This window comes from Haliaeetus leucocephalus, unplaced genomic scaffold (genome assembly GCF_000737465.1).
Source record: "Haliaeetus leucocephalus isolate CR32 unplaced genomic scaffold, Haliaeetus_leucocephalus-4.0 Scaffold406, whole genome shotgun sequence".
NCBI lineage: Eukaryota > Metazoa > Chordata > Aves > Accipitriformes > Accipitridae > Haliaeetus > Haliaeetus leucocephalus.
Window position 1 is genome coordinate 266,246 of NW_010972842.1, and position 16,887 is coordinate 283,132.

At 38.8% G+C, this 16,887-nt stretch overlaps 1 protein-coding gene across 1 annotated transcript in view; it reads right to left on the reverse strand.

Annotated features, from left to right (window-relative positions):
• The window catches only part of CFTR (cystic fibrosis transmembrane conductance regulator (ATP-binding cassette sub-family C, member 7)), an 89,025-nt gene that overhangs the window by 16,969 nt on the left and 55,169 nt on the right, over positions 1-16,887 (reverse strand). The window contains exons 19-22 of the mRNA XM_010573988.1: positions 12,072-12,222; positions 10,737-10,964; positions 8,554-8,654; positions 1,035-1,277 (exon numbers count right to left, since the gene is read on the reverse strand). Coding sequence (XP_010572290.1) covers positions 1,035-1,277; positions 8,554-8,654; positions 10,737-10,964; positions 12,072-12,222 — 723 coding nt within the window. The remainder of the gene's footprint in view (positions 1-1,034; positions 1,278-8,553; positions 8,655-10,736; positions 10,965-12,071; positions 12,223-16,887) is intronic.

Below are 16,887 nucleotides of genomic sequence, written 5' to 3' on the forward strand. Positions count from 1 at the left end.
GAGGGATTTTCCAGGAAGTAAATCCACCAGACTACAGCGGCACCCACACCTCCATGCTCCAGGAATCACAGGTCCCTCTCTTCCAAAGGCAGAGCATCTTTAGGATGGTGCTGGTGCTACAGGAAGTCTGAACGCTGGTTTCAAAATTTAGTGCCCTCAAAATTAGTAGATGAAACATTCAGTTCATGTAAACCAAGACAGACCTACCAACCCTGGCAGAGACTGGTGCTATCCAAACTAGGAGCTTCAGCTCAGGAAATTGTGCAAGCTCTTCTTTCCACCTCACTGAGGACAGGCCTTCAGCATGAACTTAAAGCAAAGCGTTAATCCTCTGCCTAATTGCTGTCCTGAAACTAAAGCTCTTTCTTGAACACAACGCCAAAGACACATGTAGATTAATTAGAGGTTTGTCAATCTTCTAAAGAATAGAGCTGTTTATAGTTTGTTACATAATAATTTGGGGTGGCATAGAACCCTCATCGAATGGGCGAGATGGCACCTCCACCCTCCAGCTGCCGGAGCCAGCGATGCGTTACTCTTGGCACAGTGGCTGGTATTCTTTCGTGCCCTGCTCCACCTGGGTCAGGCTGCCCCCAGCACCTGCACTCACCGGCAAGCTTCCCTCTTCCTGGGAGGAGAAGGCGGATGACTTCAGACACAGGAATACAACTTAGGGAACTGCTGCCTATGTATTTTATCGGTATATTCTGCTCCTCATGGCCAGCAAACGTCCCCAGTGTGCTTCACTGAGGTGTAAATTAGCCTTAAGGTTAATAGCCTTAAGGATAACTGAGGCAGATTTTCCTTGCCTTTTCTTTGTTTGTAGCCAATAATCCTACAGATGAGCTCTTTTTAAGAAGAGACACAAGACATTTCTGTTCTTCAAGTGCTTTAGATGATTGCTTTGCAACAATTTAACTTACAAAACCTTACTGAACTCAACCTACTCTTTAGTCAGTTAATAGGTTTATAATGACACTTCTATAGTTAAGCTTAATAGAAGTCAGATAAAACACAACAAAACAGTGTCTCACCCTCTGCCCTGAACTTATTGTAAAGGACATATTTTCTAACACAGCAGCTCCTCCTTCACCATATTTGGCCGTAAGGTCCTTCACAGTCATTTGGCCCCCGGATGGCCAGTTCTTCTCTTCCTTCACATGCCTGTTTTCAATTACAAGGGCATCTGAAAGCTGGTTATTCTTCTGTGGCTTCATGTTTTTCGTTTCTTCTGTTGGCATGTCAATGAATTTAAATATTCGTCCAACAGACCGCATCTATGAATCAAAACAAACAGTATTCTAATTGTAATCAATAATTAGCTATCAAAACAAATTAAATCAAATTATTCCTAATTCCTAGCCAGAAAAGTGAGTTTCTTTTCTGTGTAAGCTATGCCATGATACAACTTTCAAAGGTAGGACACTTCTTGTATAGAGCTCTAGATTCTATTGTTCTTGTACTACTGACATTGGTCTAATATGCGATTCCACTTGCTTCCTCTTTAAATGGACAAAATAGCTCTTTCTACCTTTAAAAATGTATTTTGAAAACTGTAGATGACCTGTATTTATGAAAACAAAGTATGATCATGAAAGCAATCTTGGAGTCTTCAACTCCTTCCTCCTGTAGGGGGTTGCCCAACCCAAAACCTGAAGTTCCTTGAATAATCATTTATCTCCAAAGATTAGCAGACTGTGGAATTTGAAAGATGTAAAGCAGTAGCACCAAGTAAAGAGGAACAATCATCAGACATTAACACCTGAGTATTCATGAGAAATTACCTATAGTTTTCACCAAAAGAATAGTAGGAAGTTCCATAAGAATTAATTTTATATCTGTAATTATATATATATTAAGTGAAATAATCAAGTCCTGTAGTTCATGAATTTCAGACAGAAGTTGCTAGTAGCAGTCTTGATGAATTTTCAAAGGAATATGGGACTAGAAAGGATCCTCTTGATTTTTTTTTTTTAAATGGGTCACAGGTGAATTAATACATAGTTAATTCATCTCCTTCACTAGAACTTCACTGCTCAGGTGGTCAGAAAACATATTTTTAAGTCTATGGACCAGTTTGTTCTTGTAAATTTATTAATTTTAAATTCTAAATAGTTCTTTTTCCTAGCTGCTTTCACCATTAATTTATGGAGGGCTGCCTTAGATCCAGTCACCCTTTGTTCTTCAGGACTAAAGAAAATCCAGGTTTAAGCCTCTTTCTTAACATATGTTCTCCTTCACCAAACATCCCAGTCAAATTAATCTTTCCTGTCTGACCAGAATCTACACAGCATTTTGGATGATGTTTCACAAGGACATTGTACAAAGGCAGTGATACTTTCCTATCTATAATAGGAATATCTCAATTAACACATCCTAGGATCACATGCTCTTTTCTTCACAGTCACATCTTATAGTCACCCTCTGATTGAGCAGTGGTCAGCCAAGCTTTCCTCCATCTTAGCCATTTCTAAACGAGGAGATCCTTACTTACAACAGAGGTTATTCTTAGCAGTCTCTCAATTCAAGCCTTTGCACTTCAGTTACTAAAATCTATTTCATATCTGCCATTTGAGGTCACCCAACACCTTTCAACTCACAGCATTCTTCATGGTAACATTGCCTTTCAGCTTTGTGCCTTTGGCAGATTTCTTCAACCCAATTTTTTTTTTCTTTGTTGAGAGCATTAAAAAAAGATTAAACCAAGCTCGGTCACAAATCTGATCTTTGTTGAGTAGCCTCCCTACAGCTTAATACTTACAGCTTAATGCCATTTCCTTTCTGTCCAACTCATTAACTAGTTTACAGTTCTTGTAATAATCCTGATCTCCTTCATTTATATAATTTCTGAAACAGAGCCACAGACAGTGCTTTCCTGAAGACAAATGAGATCTACTACATTACTTTTGTCTGGAAAATAAATCATTGAACACAGTTACCAGGTTAGTCTGATGCAACCCTAATGTTAGCAAACCTGAGTGAATTCACTCTAAGCCCTGCATCTTTAATTACTCCTTCAAAATAGTTTCTAAAGACTGCTGCCATCAGACTAACAAACTGATGGTGGCATCAATGACTTCCCATTTCTCCTTCTTAACCAGAAGTGACAATCATTATTCTATCACATGCCACCGCTTGCCACTGCCAGCTTGGTGGATTCATTGGAAGTGGCCATTATCAGATGTCCAGCTTCTCAGCTGGTTCTTCCTGAACCCTAGGATGGGACGTCTGGTCCCACCTGGTCTGCATGCACAGGGCAGCATTGTTCCAGCCCAGTTTCACATGTTTAGCTGAAATGTCCAGCTGCAGAACCCAATCACACTTAGTTGAAGACTCCGATTTTAGATGGACTGACTCATGGGTGGTGTATGTGTCCCTCCACAAAATTTAGGGAGACCAGGATTCTAACTCAGGCTCTTCAGTTACATGCCCACAGCTAGGCTGGTTTTTGCATATAATTTCCACCTGATTTCGTGCCCTGCTGTAAATCCCATTTCTACCTTCTGCTCCACTTTCAACTCCCCAGATTAAACACCGCCCTTTTACTGAAAACTGAGATCAAGTATTTATCCAGAATTTGGACCATTTGCAAGTCTAACTCTGATTTTGTCAAGTCTCTCTTCTCCATCTGCTTCTTGACCTCCAACGCATAGCTTGTTTTGGTTAACTAATCCATTCTGTAGAGGTTATCTTTTCTAATATACTTTTTTTCAGAGAATGTTGTTCATGCTGGTAGTCCTAGAGTCTCCAATATTTCCTACTGTTTTTCTCTTGCTATTCAGGATACAAATTTCACTCCCTTCCTTGAAGAAGACGTGACTTTATGTTCAGGTTCCTAAGTGCCTTAGTCCAACTAACTTAATTAACTAGATTCCTCATTTTACCAAAATTTGTCCTTGTAAACAACAGGAGTAAACTGTAAGATACTGTCCATTCTTATTGGTCAGAAATTATTTAGCAAAATAAATTAATAAACAGATAGATACCTGCATAGCTACTGCATCCAGGAATATCTGGGCCTTATTATTAGCATTCGTTCTCTACGCTGTACTCAGAGTACTCTGTACTCAGACCTTACAACTCAGCATTGTGAAACACAATTGTGACAAATTTTGAAAAGCATGCTAACATCCAAGCCTATCAATTACAATTTCCATCTCAACTACTGTGCAAGATGGAAAGGCATGGTCATCATCGTGTTGATATATGAATGTCATCTCATTTTGGTGATACAAACAGGAAAACCTAGATCAGACTGACAATTTTCTTCCTGTCTGACTGTCTATAGTAAATCCCACAATGAGCACCATGCATTTATTTTAATCGGTGTTTGATGGTACATTTGTTTACAGAAATCTTATCCTTATAGAAGTATCGCCACTTCAGAAATGAAGGGTCTTTCTTGGCTTCACCAAGAGCTGTGAACGTTTGTATAGGCAGGGATTCCCTATAATTGCCCAGGAGATCCTACCATTACACAGTAGCTTAAATCTGCTATGAAGCCCGCTGGACAAAGAGCCTTCCATTACAACAGAAAATTTCATCACCATGTCCCAGCTCCCCCTGACAGATTCATCAGTCACATCACATATGCAGATATTTTAGACAGCTTAATACTTTAAATCAATTCAAAAGGATGCTTTCCTGGTTCTGTAATTTGAATTATGATTTAGATCTGGGCAGAATGCAGCATAAATGTCAGTAACATTTCACAAAGATATCTATTCTTCTTTTCACAGGTAGAAATCTTCTGTCATTCATAATGACAGGTATAGTGTAGGTGACAGCAAGTTTCTTATCCATTATTCCCATCAGCAACGTGCCTGCTATATTCACATTCTTTAACTAATGCTTTAGAATAAAGGAGTATATTTACTACTTCCATCTAAAAATGTCTAGAGCATAATACACTATTTTTAGCCTTGCCTAATTGTATTTTACTGAGATTTTAATAACATGGCAAATTCTTTAATTTACTTTCTCACTAATATCACTTAAACTCTTCTTAATGTTGAAGGAGAATTCTTAATATAATTATGTAATATATATTTCCAGAAAGTGGAAGAAGTAATTCTTTTACAAGTAATCTAATACAATTAGTTTCATCAGGCCCTATGTTCTCTTTGGCTAGGAAGAGAGCAGTTACCCTCTCCAGACCAGACACGCATAGTATTCAACAACCATGTTGCAAGACACCATCTCCTCAAAAACATGGTGTCTGGAAAGTGCAGTCTGCAACTGAGAGACCCTATGAGAGTTTGGTCCAATGGCTCATGTTGTAAAAAACCCCCATGCATTAAGTCACCGCAAAAACTGCATCAATGCCGGCGGACCATATGGTTTTACTGAGGTTTCACATCTGCTGCTGTTACATTTTGGGTGCACTTACAGGAGATATACTCCTCTTCCAAACTGCAAAAATGAAATATTTAGTTCATGTCAAACTTGACCTGAATTTTTCGCTCTTTCTCACACAGCTTTGCAGGCAGAAGAGGAAATGTTCTAAAATATTTTTCTTGATTCTGTTCCCTTCCAGATGACCAACACCTCACTTCTTTAAGAACTGTCATTCTGATGCCGATTTTACAGTCAAGTATTTAATCTACTTAAACTTTGGAAATAAACAGTGTTCTCAGGTTTTCTGCTGACAGTAGTAAAAAGCTTATTAAGACCATGTCTGACTTAAAAAAAAAAAAATACCAATTGAACAGGTTAAAGGAGAAATAGCATAGGAAAATAAAAGGATGAAAACCAGCTGTAAAAGCACCATTATTTTTCAGAGTCCTAGTTTTTTCTTTGGTCCTCTTCTCTACCAGGTACTACTTTAATTCTTCAGCATCCCTGATGTACAGGGTGGGGCACTGTGAGGTTTAGCAAGTGTGGTTTTAATATCTCTTTGGGGGATTCTTTTTATATCTCCTTACATAAGTAATCTTGGCAACAGTAAAAGCATGGCATTTTCTCTTTCCCTGATAAAAGGAATTGTCCTTCGCAGTTATAGCACTGCTACTGCAGGATACACATCAGTGAAGGAGGACGTTATAAAGCATTGAAACAGTCCACTGGGACTAGCCATTGCTTATCTGTGAAAGCAGCACTTACTGGAAAACTTATTTTCTATTTCCTTATGAAGGAAAAAAATTAAAAATACTACAAGACTGCCTGGAGGGGTAAGAAAAAGACTAAAAAACAGCTAAAGGGATATTAGCAGAAATGATCAAAGTGAAAAGATAAATCTAGCCTAACTGGTAGCTTTAAATGAAACAATGGATAGCTGTCAGAGTGACCACATATGTTTTGGTTTTTTTTTTAAAAAAAAAGCAGAGCAGATAAAGTATCAGGGCTGTAGAGAATGAAATGCCAAAACCATTATGGGGTATTAAAAGACAATGGGGATTTTTCAGTTACAGCCAAACCAGTTCAACAGAAATTGCTTCAAAGAGAATATCTGTGTATGTAAAAACAAAATCCAACCTAGAAAGTCAGATTTCTTCAAGATGTATGCCAGTGCCATGGAAAAATCAAGAAGGAGATTGTGTGGAATAAAGTCAAATTTGCCACCTACCCATCTGTTTAGCCAGTACTTCTTCTGGTACATTTTTTTCCTTCTTCATGTGATCCTGCTTTCCTATTCTCCTGCCTTCCTGTCGTTTTGCTTGCATTTATTTCACTGAAATAAATACCTTGCATACCTTGTAAAACAACTCAGTACAAGCTTAATGTTACCTACTAAGTACAGCAGCTAGGCCTTTGGACATGGGTTTCAACCACTTGCAGAAAACTCCAGCTTATATGACAACCAAAGACCGCTACCTACAAATGCGCTGTACGCTCAGGCATGCTTGTGTGCAGGCTTGTAAGCATGGATGTCACAGCTGCTCAAGGAAGGGCAAGAGTGATGTCATCTAGAGCAGTGCGTGTGTATCTGTAACTGGAGACACATGGAGATGTGTCAATTCTAGTCAATCTAGTCCTGTGGGGTGCTTCAAAGTACCCCTTGAGAGAAAAATAGAGTATAACCAAATAGACTACAAAGTCAGGCATACATGCAAGCCTTTGCAGGACATTTGTAACCAAATAATTGTAAAAGACTTTAAAGAAGGAAGCGTTAAAATGTGGAGAATACAAGGAGTGGGAAATAATACATCTGCATCACCCAGTGAAGCAGTTTTATTATCTTGAAACCATGAAGCTATTATCTGCCTGTGCACAGCAGCAGCTTTTGAATGTCAGGAGAACCATCCTGCCAGCAATATCTATTAATTTGTCATCTGGGATACCTAAAAATCCATGGGATGCGGGTGGGCAGCTATCCACCGCTGAAAGAAGTCCAGAGGATCCACTTATGAACTGATGCACCTTAGAAGGCTATCATTAATATAACTGCTGCTCCAGTGCAGTAGTTTGTCTTAATATAGAGAAGAGTACTCAAAAACATCTAAAGCAACTTGAGACTTTCTTTTCAGGGGAAAGGGAGTTACTTCCTTATTGCTACTAATAGATGACATTTTAATATCACTGTATTTTAAAAAAGGGGAAGTTCTTTATTAAAACACTAGTGTGTCCAGCATGCTCTGAATCCCACAGTAAGACTTTCCGTTGCTCTTGTGAAACACCTTCAGTTTGTATTAAGCTGTTTTATATGTGCACATGATTCTTACACAGATTGTTATACTTAAAGCGATCACATTATGCCTTACGGGGCTAAGATGGAATTTACAAATGAGAGCTGACTGAAGGTTGTCACTGTTGTGCCTTACCAATGGCACATTTTACTTCATTATCAGTCACACAACTGCTGTTTGGCATGTCTTGCAGTTACAGCAAAGAAGCCCTTTCACAAAGTGTTTGCCCTTCAAGACAAGCTGTTCTAACAAGTAAAGAAAGAGTCAGCATAAAACAATTGGTGGATAGGGAAAAAATGTGTCCCTGAATGGCAGTCAGCTTTCTGGACTATCACCAGTCACACATGTAAACAAGAGATTAGATGTTGTAAGTGGTTAATTCCTAGTTTTGGGGCTCTTAAGGATTTCCTTCAGGATGAGGGTAGTTGAATCATTTAAAAAAAATACGTCAAACTGGCAAATATTCCTTCACTGTCACTGTCTGCCCCAATTATATATTTTTTAAATGACAAGTCTAAATCACTGTTGATTTTGCGTGGAAGGAGCTCAGAAACATCCATCGTGATGGGCTGTGCAAAGCCCTTAAGTAGACCAAGTAAGGTATATTATATATCTTGGTAAGGTATATAATCATAACAAAACAACTCCAAGCCTTTTTGAAGTTTTCCCATCACTGCTACATCTGCAATCTAAATCCTCAAATGCAACTATTTGCTGTTGCCTATTCTAGTCCAGGAAAATTTTTGATCACAGAAAAATTCAGTTTGTGCTGTGCCAAAGCCAGTAGGTTGCTATGAAAGGTATGAGGGGAACTTTCTGACACATCTGCCTGATATCAAACTCTGAAAATAACTCACTCAACACCCATAATCAGCAAAATAAGGCAGTTCCTCAAAAGAAAGCACAGCACAGTGCATTTTATGCTTACCAAACTATCCACATCTATGCTTGAGTTTACTGCCCACTGCAAGGTTCCCATGATGTTCATAGCTAAAGTAAGAATAATGCCAACTCTACCTGGTCCATCACCTGCGGAGAGAAAAGCACATTCAATTTATATACAAATAAAAAGCCAAGAGAAATCAGAAAATTAGCATGTATATCTTAAAATACATGTTCACATTCTCTCATCTTTTATTTCATGGGGAAAACATGGATTTGTTAATTATACAAAGGACTGAGAGCTTAATCATCAGTTAAACACCTGGCTTTGGCACTGAATTCACTAGAAACCCTGTTCTTGCTTTGGCAGAAGAAAAAATTGTATCTTGGTACTTAAGCTGTAAACAGAACCAGGCCTCTGCAATCTTGATTTCAATTTCCTTTTTCCAACACATATGAATCTGTGAAATGACTCTTATCTAACTAAAACACCACAGCTAACAACTTTAAAATTCAAAATAGTTGCGTCGGTTTACATTCTCATTTCTTGGACAAATAGAGGACATGTTCTTCTTACTGTTCCACAAAGATGCAGATATAAATTCTTTGCTTTAATTGTCTGCTGTAACAAACATGGGATTTTCCTTTATGAGTTCATACAACGCAATATAAGCATTTAAACTACCCCACTGTTGATTTTTAATCTCACTATGTGTTAAAGGGAATTGAGAATTTAAGCCAAATGCCTTTCTCTGATTCTCAACTTCTTCTATGGCTTTTTTCAACAAACTTCCTCCTGTTTTGCTTATAGACATCTTGTTAACAGAGTAATTATAGAAGTAAACAATAAAAGCAAAATATTCCTCCTGAAAGATGACAGATTAAGAAAAGGAATTTAGTGTGTAACAGTAAAGTTTACAATGGTGGCAAGATGACAAATTTTCACATATTTAAAAAGTGCTTCTAACTCCTTTTCTCAAATCCAGAAAAACAGTAACATAAGAAACAGTTTTCCTAAAAAACCCCAAACTACTCAGCGCATAAAGTAAAAAAAATGAGAAGGGCAGCAGGGGGTATTGTTTCCCTATGAATTTTAGGGGAACTAAAGTCTCCTTTGTAAAAAAAAGTACTGTAGGTGCATATTTTCATACAGAAGTATTTCTGTGGTTGGATTTTTTTTTTCTAAGATGAGGAGAGATCCTTATACAAGAAATAGAGGATAGCATTTCATACACTATACAATATTTGACAAAATGTACACTTTTCAACACTGAAGTATGATCAAATGAAATTTGGATATTGTTAAGACCAAAAATCTCCTTCACAAAACAGCAAATTCTTGTTCATCAGCAACCATCGTACTGAAACTGCATCCAGATCCTGCACACAAAGTTCAGTGTAATATTTGGAAGAGGGAGAATAATGCCTGAGAATCAAAATCAAAAAACATACATAACAAAAGCGTAGTGAATTAAAAACTGTATTTGAAGTAATCTGTCTGCTGAGTTTTTCCACAGAACTGAATTATTCCAACACTTGGAGGACATTATTCTCCTATTCTCTGCTTGTTGGAGACTGGCTACACCTGGCCAGCCACCAGCAGCATTTCAAATACAAGTAAGATAGTAAGGTATAGAGTGATTCTCATTCATGTACTGGGTTTACCAACAGTGGTGAGCCATTTTTAAGGGGATTTTGAATGCAATTTGCAAAACTTCACATTGAAAAATGGGTCAGTGGGTTGGGAATTAGAGAACTGGATGACTATCTCTGCTATTTGTGTGCCTTTAAAAGATCATTACAACTTCACATGTCTTAGCCATTTGCAAATAAGAGGAATATTAACTTCTATTTACTAAAAAACTTTGAGCTATTCAGATGATAATCAACATCCAAGCTTCTCAGTACACTAATGTGGTTACATTAATGTGGTTTAAAACACACAAAAAATTACTTTTACAGCAATTACAGTCAAGAAAAGGAAAGTTCTATCCCTTCAGATATTCAGATTAATCCTTTTAATGAGTCCTCTACAACATTAGATTGCAGATATAATGGTGTAATTTCTGTTTTAATTAAGTTGTGTTTACTATTATGACATACTTAAATCAGTGACTCCAATGTATGCTAAATTTTGCAATGGTTTATTTTCCTCAGAAGTTTCGAAAGCTGAGATGTTAAACAGAAGCAGAAGACTTCCATTTCAGTACTCCAGTAAAGTTACTGTACCTGTAGTTACGATAGAGATGAATGCCACAGCAACAAAAAAGACAACAAAAATAATTTCTATCCTCATCTGGAACCAGCGCAGTGTTGACAGGTAGAGGAACCAGTTTGCCGTGTGCAGGTTCAGGGCTTTGTGAAATAAGGTCTCAAAATACGGCTGCCGCCCAAAAGCTCTCAGTGTCCACAGCCCTTTTAAGCTTGTAACAAGATGGGTGAATATTGGACTCCGAGCTGTAACGTGTTTAAATTAGAAACATCACAAGCACTCATAAGCAAATAACCTTTGATATAATGCAAATACACAGCCCTATGCTCTAACTCACAGCAGTATAACTATTGTCAGTGTTTAATTTACATATGTTTTTGGAATACATGGCTGAAGTAATCCTAGCACAGGATATACAACAACATTCTTTGCATGAATGGGTTGAAATTCCATTCAGTGTATTGCCAGGAAGGGATCACATTAATTCTTCATAGTTAGCATATTACTAGGGGAAGCTCCTGGCCTGCTGTAAGATGCCACAAGAGAAAGGTGGCTCTTCCCCAACCAAAATGAATTCTTGCAATTCTGATAACTCCATCAAGTGAAGTTTTTTTAGCACAGACAGAGAACTTTAATACTCTGGATTCAACTGTACTGACATGGTAATTTAAAGCAGATCTTGCATTACATAAAAAGTGGTGAGCCAATGCTGTATCCCTGTGAACATCAAAGAAATTTAGATTTAGTTCTGAGGAACTTCAGAATTACACTTAAGTAAAAGGGATGATGATCATCAGGGTTTAAGATTCAGGAATGATTTGCTGAGGATCTGCCAGTTTGTTGAAAAGCCAGGCCACAGTGCCTGATCTGCAAACCCACAATTCAAAATGAGGTTTTCCATTTTATTGGGAACGTGTTAGTCTCTTAATGGGGGGAGAGGAAGGAAATTTAGTCAAATAATTTATTCAGAAATAAGAATTCTTTGCAATCAAGATATATCCATTCTAAATTTTTCTTATAAAAAACCAAACTCATAGGGCACATACCAAGTCTGACCACAATTTTTCAAGTTACATTTACTCTCAAGAAAACTATATGTCAGGACTTTATTTGTTTTCAGCTGCAGTGGTGAGAAAGCCCAGCTTTAAAAAGATCTTCTCCACCGCTCTTTGGCAGCAGAGCACTCAGTATGGGCTGGACCAGTAACAGCACTGGCTTTAAGGAGATATGTGTTCTGCTCCCAGAGACAATGGCATCTTGCAAGAGAAAAGGCAAAGAAGAGGTGGAAGGGTGAATCACTTCTCAATTGATTTGTTGTGGATTTAGAAGTCTACCAATTTTGCTGCTCCTACCTTCAGATTCCAGTTGTTTCAGCTGCTGAGAAGTGTGGAGGAAGTATGCCCTTAACACAATAAAGGCTGCTATCACAGGCACTGATGCCAGGAAGATGTAGGGTTGTAATATTGAGACTACTGTTATAGCGCCAATCACAATCAGTATTAACTGTAGAATGAAAGAAAAATACTATTGATACAGTAAACTTGTCATTTTATAGACTAGAGATTGGTGATGAATCTCCTTCCCATGGCAACTACGTATTGTTTCAACAAACATAAAGTGCTAAGTATGATTTGCAGCTGAGAACAAACCTCCATGAAAAGATCATGAATAACTGAGACCAGATCCATAACCTGTTGGAAAAAGCTGCCATCTTTTCTAACAGATGGAAAAAGTGTTTTCTGCAGTACAACCAGTATTGCAGGCTTCTAAATTATGAAGCCACACAAAAACAATGGCAGCTAGGCACTCACTCTCCAGTTAAAATTGTAAGAACAACACTTGCAATATCTGCAGCCACCTCATCTGGACTAGGTGTGCCAGACTGTCAGGAGTGGAGTGCCAGTCTCCTGCAGGTTCTGGCCCAAGCAGTTTTTCTAAGGGTCAGAAAAAGTGGGAAGTCGCATATCATCGCTTGCTCAAGGGACTGTAACCCACATATGAAACTAGCACTACTATTCATCCTGATCAGAAGACAGGAAATAAGTCGTAAGAGGACTTGTGGTATGAAAAATGAGCAGTTTCAGGAGAAAAAAAGATGGTTTAAGGTGGCAGATGAATCAAAAGGAAAAAAATCATTCCAGAGTTAATCTATTTAACCACCAGAGACTACTACCATTCTCGTAAGACCTCATCCTCAGTAGCTCCAGACAGATTTAGCTAAATCAGGCCTCAATCTTTACTCTAGAAGCACCTTAAGCACTTACACTGTTTTTGTCTCATACCTAAATCTAATGAAAATGAAGTATATCAGTGTACACAGAATAGCAAAGCTCTGCTTTCTATCAGTGTTACCGTTCACACTGAACAACTACTTCAAACTGCAAACTTATCAGCCTAAAGCAACTGCAAATGAACAATTTGGCCACAGTGATGAACACTGCATTGAAACATCACTGCAAATGACCAGTCAGCAAAGAAATAGATGGAAAGCAAAACTAATTTCACATTAGGAAGAAACTTGCAATTGGTGCTTTTGCTACTACAACCACATAAATTCAAGGAAGGATTTAAATTTCCAGTACTCCAATCAGAGGTCTTTCATGAAGAGGTAAGCATGTTCCAGGTTTCCTGTCTTTTTTTTTCATCAGAAATCTGAGCAAGGCAATAACAGCATCAAAGTTTACGAAAAAAAATTACTGTAACAGCTGAACTAGTTAAAGGTTTCTTTCACTATTTTCCTCATTTCTCTTAAAAGAATGGTGACACACGTGGGTTGTGCTTGTGCAGGCTGTATAGCACTTGTCTGCAGCAATGCAAGAATGGATTTGTGTTTACTCATTATTTCAAACTGCAGAATTTAGTACCTCTTGTATCTCTAATAGTTAAGAAACAAATGAACTGTTCAATTGATATTGAGCCAAGTCACACAGCTCTCTCATTACTTGAGATTACACAGTCACACAGTGACTGTTTTAATTCCTGTTTCCATCTTTTACTCAAATTTTGCAAAGCCCACCATGATGCCATATTGTTCTCACTGCTGGTCCAACAGTTACTTCACTAAAAAGTTCAATATGAAAATTTGTGTTACTCTACATAAACTCCAAACACAAAATAAGTGTAGTGTCAAACAGAAGATGACACCTTCTCTAAAAAAGACAGTAGCAAAAACCAACACACAAGCTATCTACACTGGCATATGGTCAGGGAATGGCAGCAGAGGGCTCATGCAGCCCAGTTAAGAGCCACAATGCTGCACTGCAGTGACCCCAGGTGCTGAGCTTTCAGGCCTGGGACAGAGGCCAGATGGGAAGACATGTTCTAGTGCTTCCTCTGTGTCATCAGTCTGGAAAATGCAGCCAATCTGGTTAACCAATGGGGGTTTATCATTTAGGGAAAACCAGTCATGACCATAGATATAAATGTCCAATGAGTTCACTATGACCTTTTGAGTGTGACTATATTAAACCTTAGGGACAAGTAATACATGCTAGCAGCATCTCACATGAAGATCTCCAAGAAATGATGACCCCACTGCAAGCACCAGTAGAAGACTCAGATGGATGTTAAAACTAGTGGTAATGCTACTGCAGTCATTAGCTGGCTACAATTCATACCGAAGACGTATGGAAGCAGGTCAGATGGCTGTCAGAGAAAACATCACAGATGCTATCTCTTGTCATTGATGTAAAGGCTGATACCGCTGCTTCTTTTATGGGCAACTGGGTATATCCCAGTGACTGGAGAGTAACTCTGGCCTCTTTCATCCTGAAGCCTCATTCATCCTGGATGAAAAGCCCTGCTCCCTGAAAGGGAAGGCCTCCTGATATGTCTAATCCCCATAAAACTCCTAAGAAAAAGTACGTCATGACATCCACAGCTGCAACAGAGAAGGAGGCAGTGTCCCTAAACAAGGAGTTAGCCAGTCATCTACCAGTTCATTCTCATAGAAGAGGGAGAAAGAACCAGCTCTAAAATTTTGTGTCAAATTCTTGAGAAAAGCTCAGAAGTCAGAAGGATGAATTTATGCAACCATAAACCGAAGGCTAGCAGAGACCAAGCCTTCATCTCCACCAGACTCAGAATTAGGCATCCCAGTACCTTTAGAAGCTAACCTTTTCTGTAGATCTCTGCACCTGGGAAGGAACAACCACATGCACCAGCACAGGCTGAAGACTGACCGACTGGAAAGCAGCTTTACAGAGGTGGCCTTGGGGGTCCTGGTGGACCATGAGGCAGCAACACCCCCCTGCAGCAAGGGAGGCCAACAGCAGCAGCAGCATTGTCAGAAGATCAAGGAAGGTGATCCTTCCCCTCTCTTCAGCACCAGTGAGACTGTATCTGGAGTGGGTTCTCCAGTACAAGAGAGATACAGACATACTGGAGTGAGTCTAGTGAAAGGTCTTGAAGATGATAAAGGGACTGGAGCATCTCACATACAAGGACAGGCTGTCAGAGCTGGGACTGTTTAGCCTTAAGAGAAGGCTTAGGGGGATCTTATCACTTTGTGTAAGTATCTGATGGTATTTATTATATTTATATAACTTAAAAATATGTGTATATATGCAAGTAATTTTTATAAATTATATATTTTAAAAATTATATTCTATTTATATAAATACCACTAGGTACTTGGTGCAGAGCAAATGAGCCAGATTCTTCTCAATGGCACCCAGCAGGAAGATAAGAGGCAACGGGCACAAGCTGAAATGCACAAAATTCCATTTAAACGTAAGAAAAAGTATTTTTATTGTGGGGGTGGTCAAACACTGGAACAGGTTACTCAGAGAACTTGTGGAGTCTCCACCTTTGGAGATACCCAAAATCCAACGTGGCCCTGCGCAACCTGCTCTAGCTGAACCTCTTTTGAGCAGAGGGGTTGGAGAGGTCCCAGGTCCTAAGTCCAGAGGTCCCTTCCATATTCTGTGACTCTGTGATAATAAGCACAGAAGCAGAAAGTCATATGTATAACTTTTCTGTATCTTTCAGAGGAATCTGACTTTGTTCATTAGCAGTGTCCATGGAAGTCTGAAGCTGCCAAACAAGTCTGAATCTACGGAGGATCAGAAGGAATTTTTTATGAAGGGATGACTGGTAAAAAGCATTCAAGACAGCAGGTAGATTCAGTGATCTTCACCAGAAGAACCTGGAAAGACAGGGCAGCTTATCATGCATGTTCAGGAGCCTCTGCAGTTGAGACTGAGGAGATAGAGGTGAACCTATGGGACATTAGAGCATACGTTAACCTCTGAAAGGCATCAGAACAGAGAAGCCAAATCTAGGGATTTTCCTTATCCTTGAAAACATGAAAAACTAGTCAGTTGTAGAGAGTTTGAAATGTAGAGACAGGCTAACTAAAATAATTTTGGAATAACATTCCCACAGCAGATCCAAAATATCAGAAACAAAATGGCCACACCAGAAAAGACAGTAGCGAATCCTGATCACACCAAAGATGATATTAATGATTCAGACAAGGTGTCAATGTCCACGTTTACTCATTCAGCAAATTTTCATTACATCAGCAGGACATGAAGTAGAGCTGTGATGTCCTTGAACCTCTTCATGTGGAGCTGCACTGGCCTCTCTAAAGTCATGAGCCAAAGTTATCAATTACTAACAAAGGTATAGGGAAAGGGATTTGGTTTTGATCAGACCATCATGCCGGTAGGGACTGTAAAGCAGAGCAAACTCACAGATGGAGACAGGCAATCTGTGCAGCAGAGTGTTTGGGTTGATTAAGTCAGGCCTGCATATCTCCTAAATAAAAGTAGAGAGGAACAGGAGGACCGGGGAAGATTTGCTTTTATTTTTTAAATGTTCTGGGAACCAGCTCTATATGATGAAAAGCTGGCATTGCAGCATTAGTGGTGACACACTAATGAGGGGTGCTGGGATTCACACAAAGGCACAAAGTCAGAATAGGCAGGATGGGGAGCAAACAAAGGCATCCTCCTTGAGAAACACTGGAATTGGCTCTATCTCTGTATTTCTTCAATGTTCTCTTCAGTGTGGATGAAATGGAAGGTCATTCAAAACTCAAAATTTTGCAATGTATGGAGTTTACCAGGAGGTATGCTGGAAACAAGTTTTTCCATCCAAAAAATAAAAAGTTTGCAATTCTACAATTCTGAGGGATGTAAAATTCCTTCAAGGAGTAGAGTCATC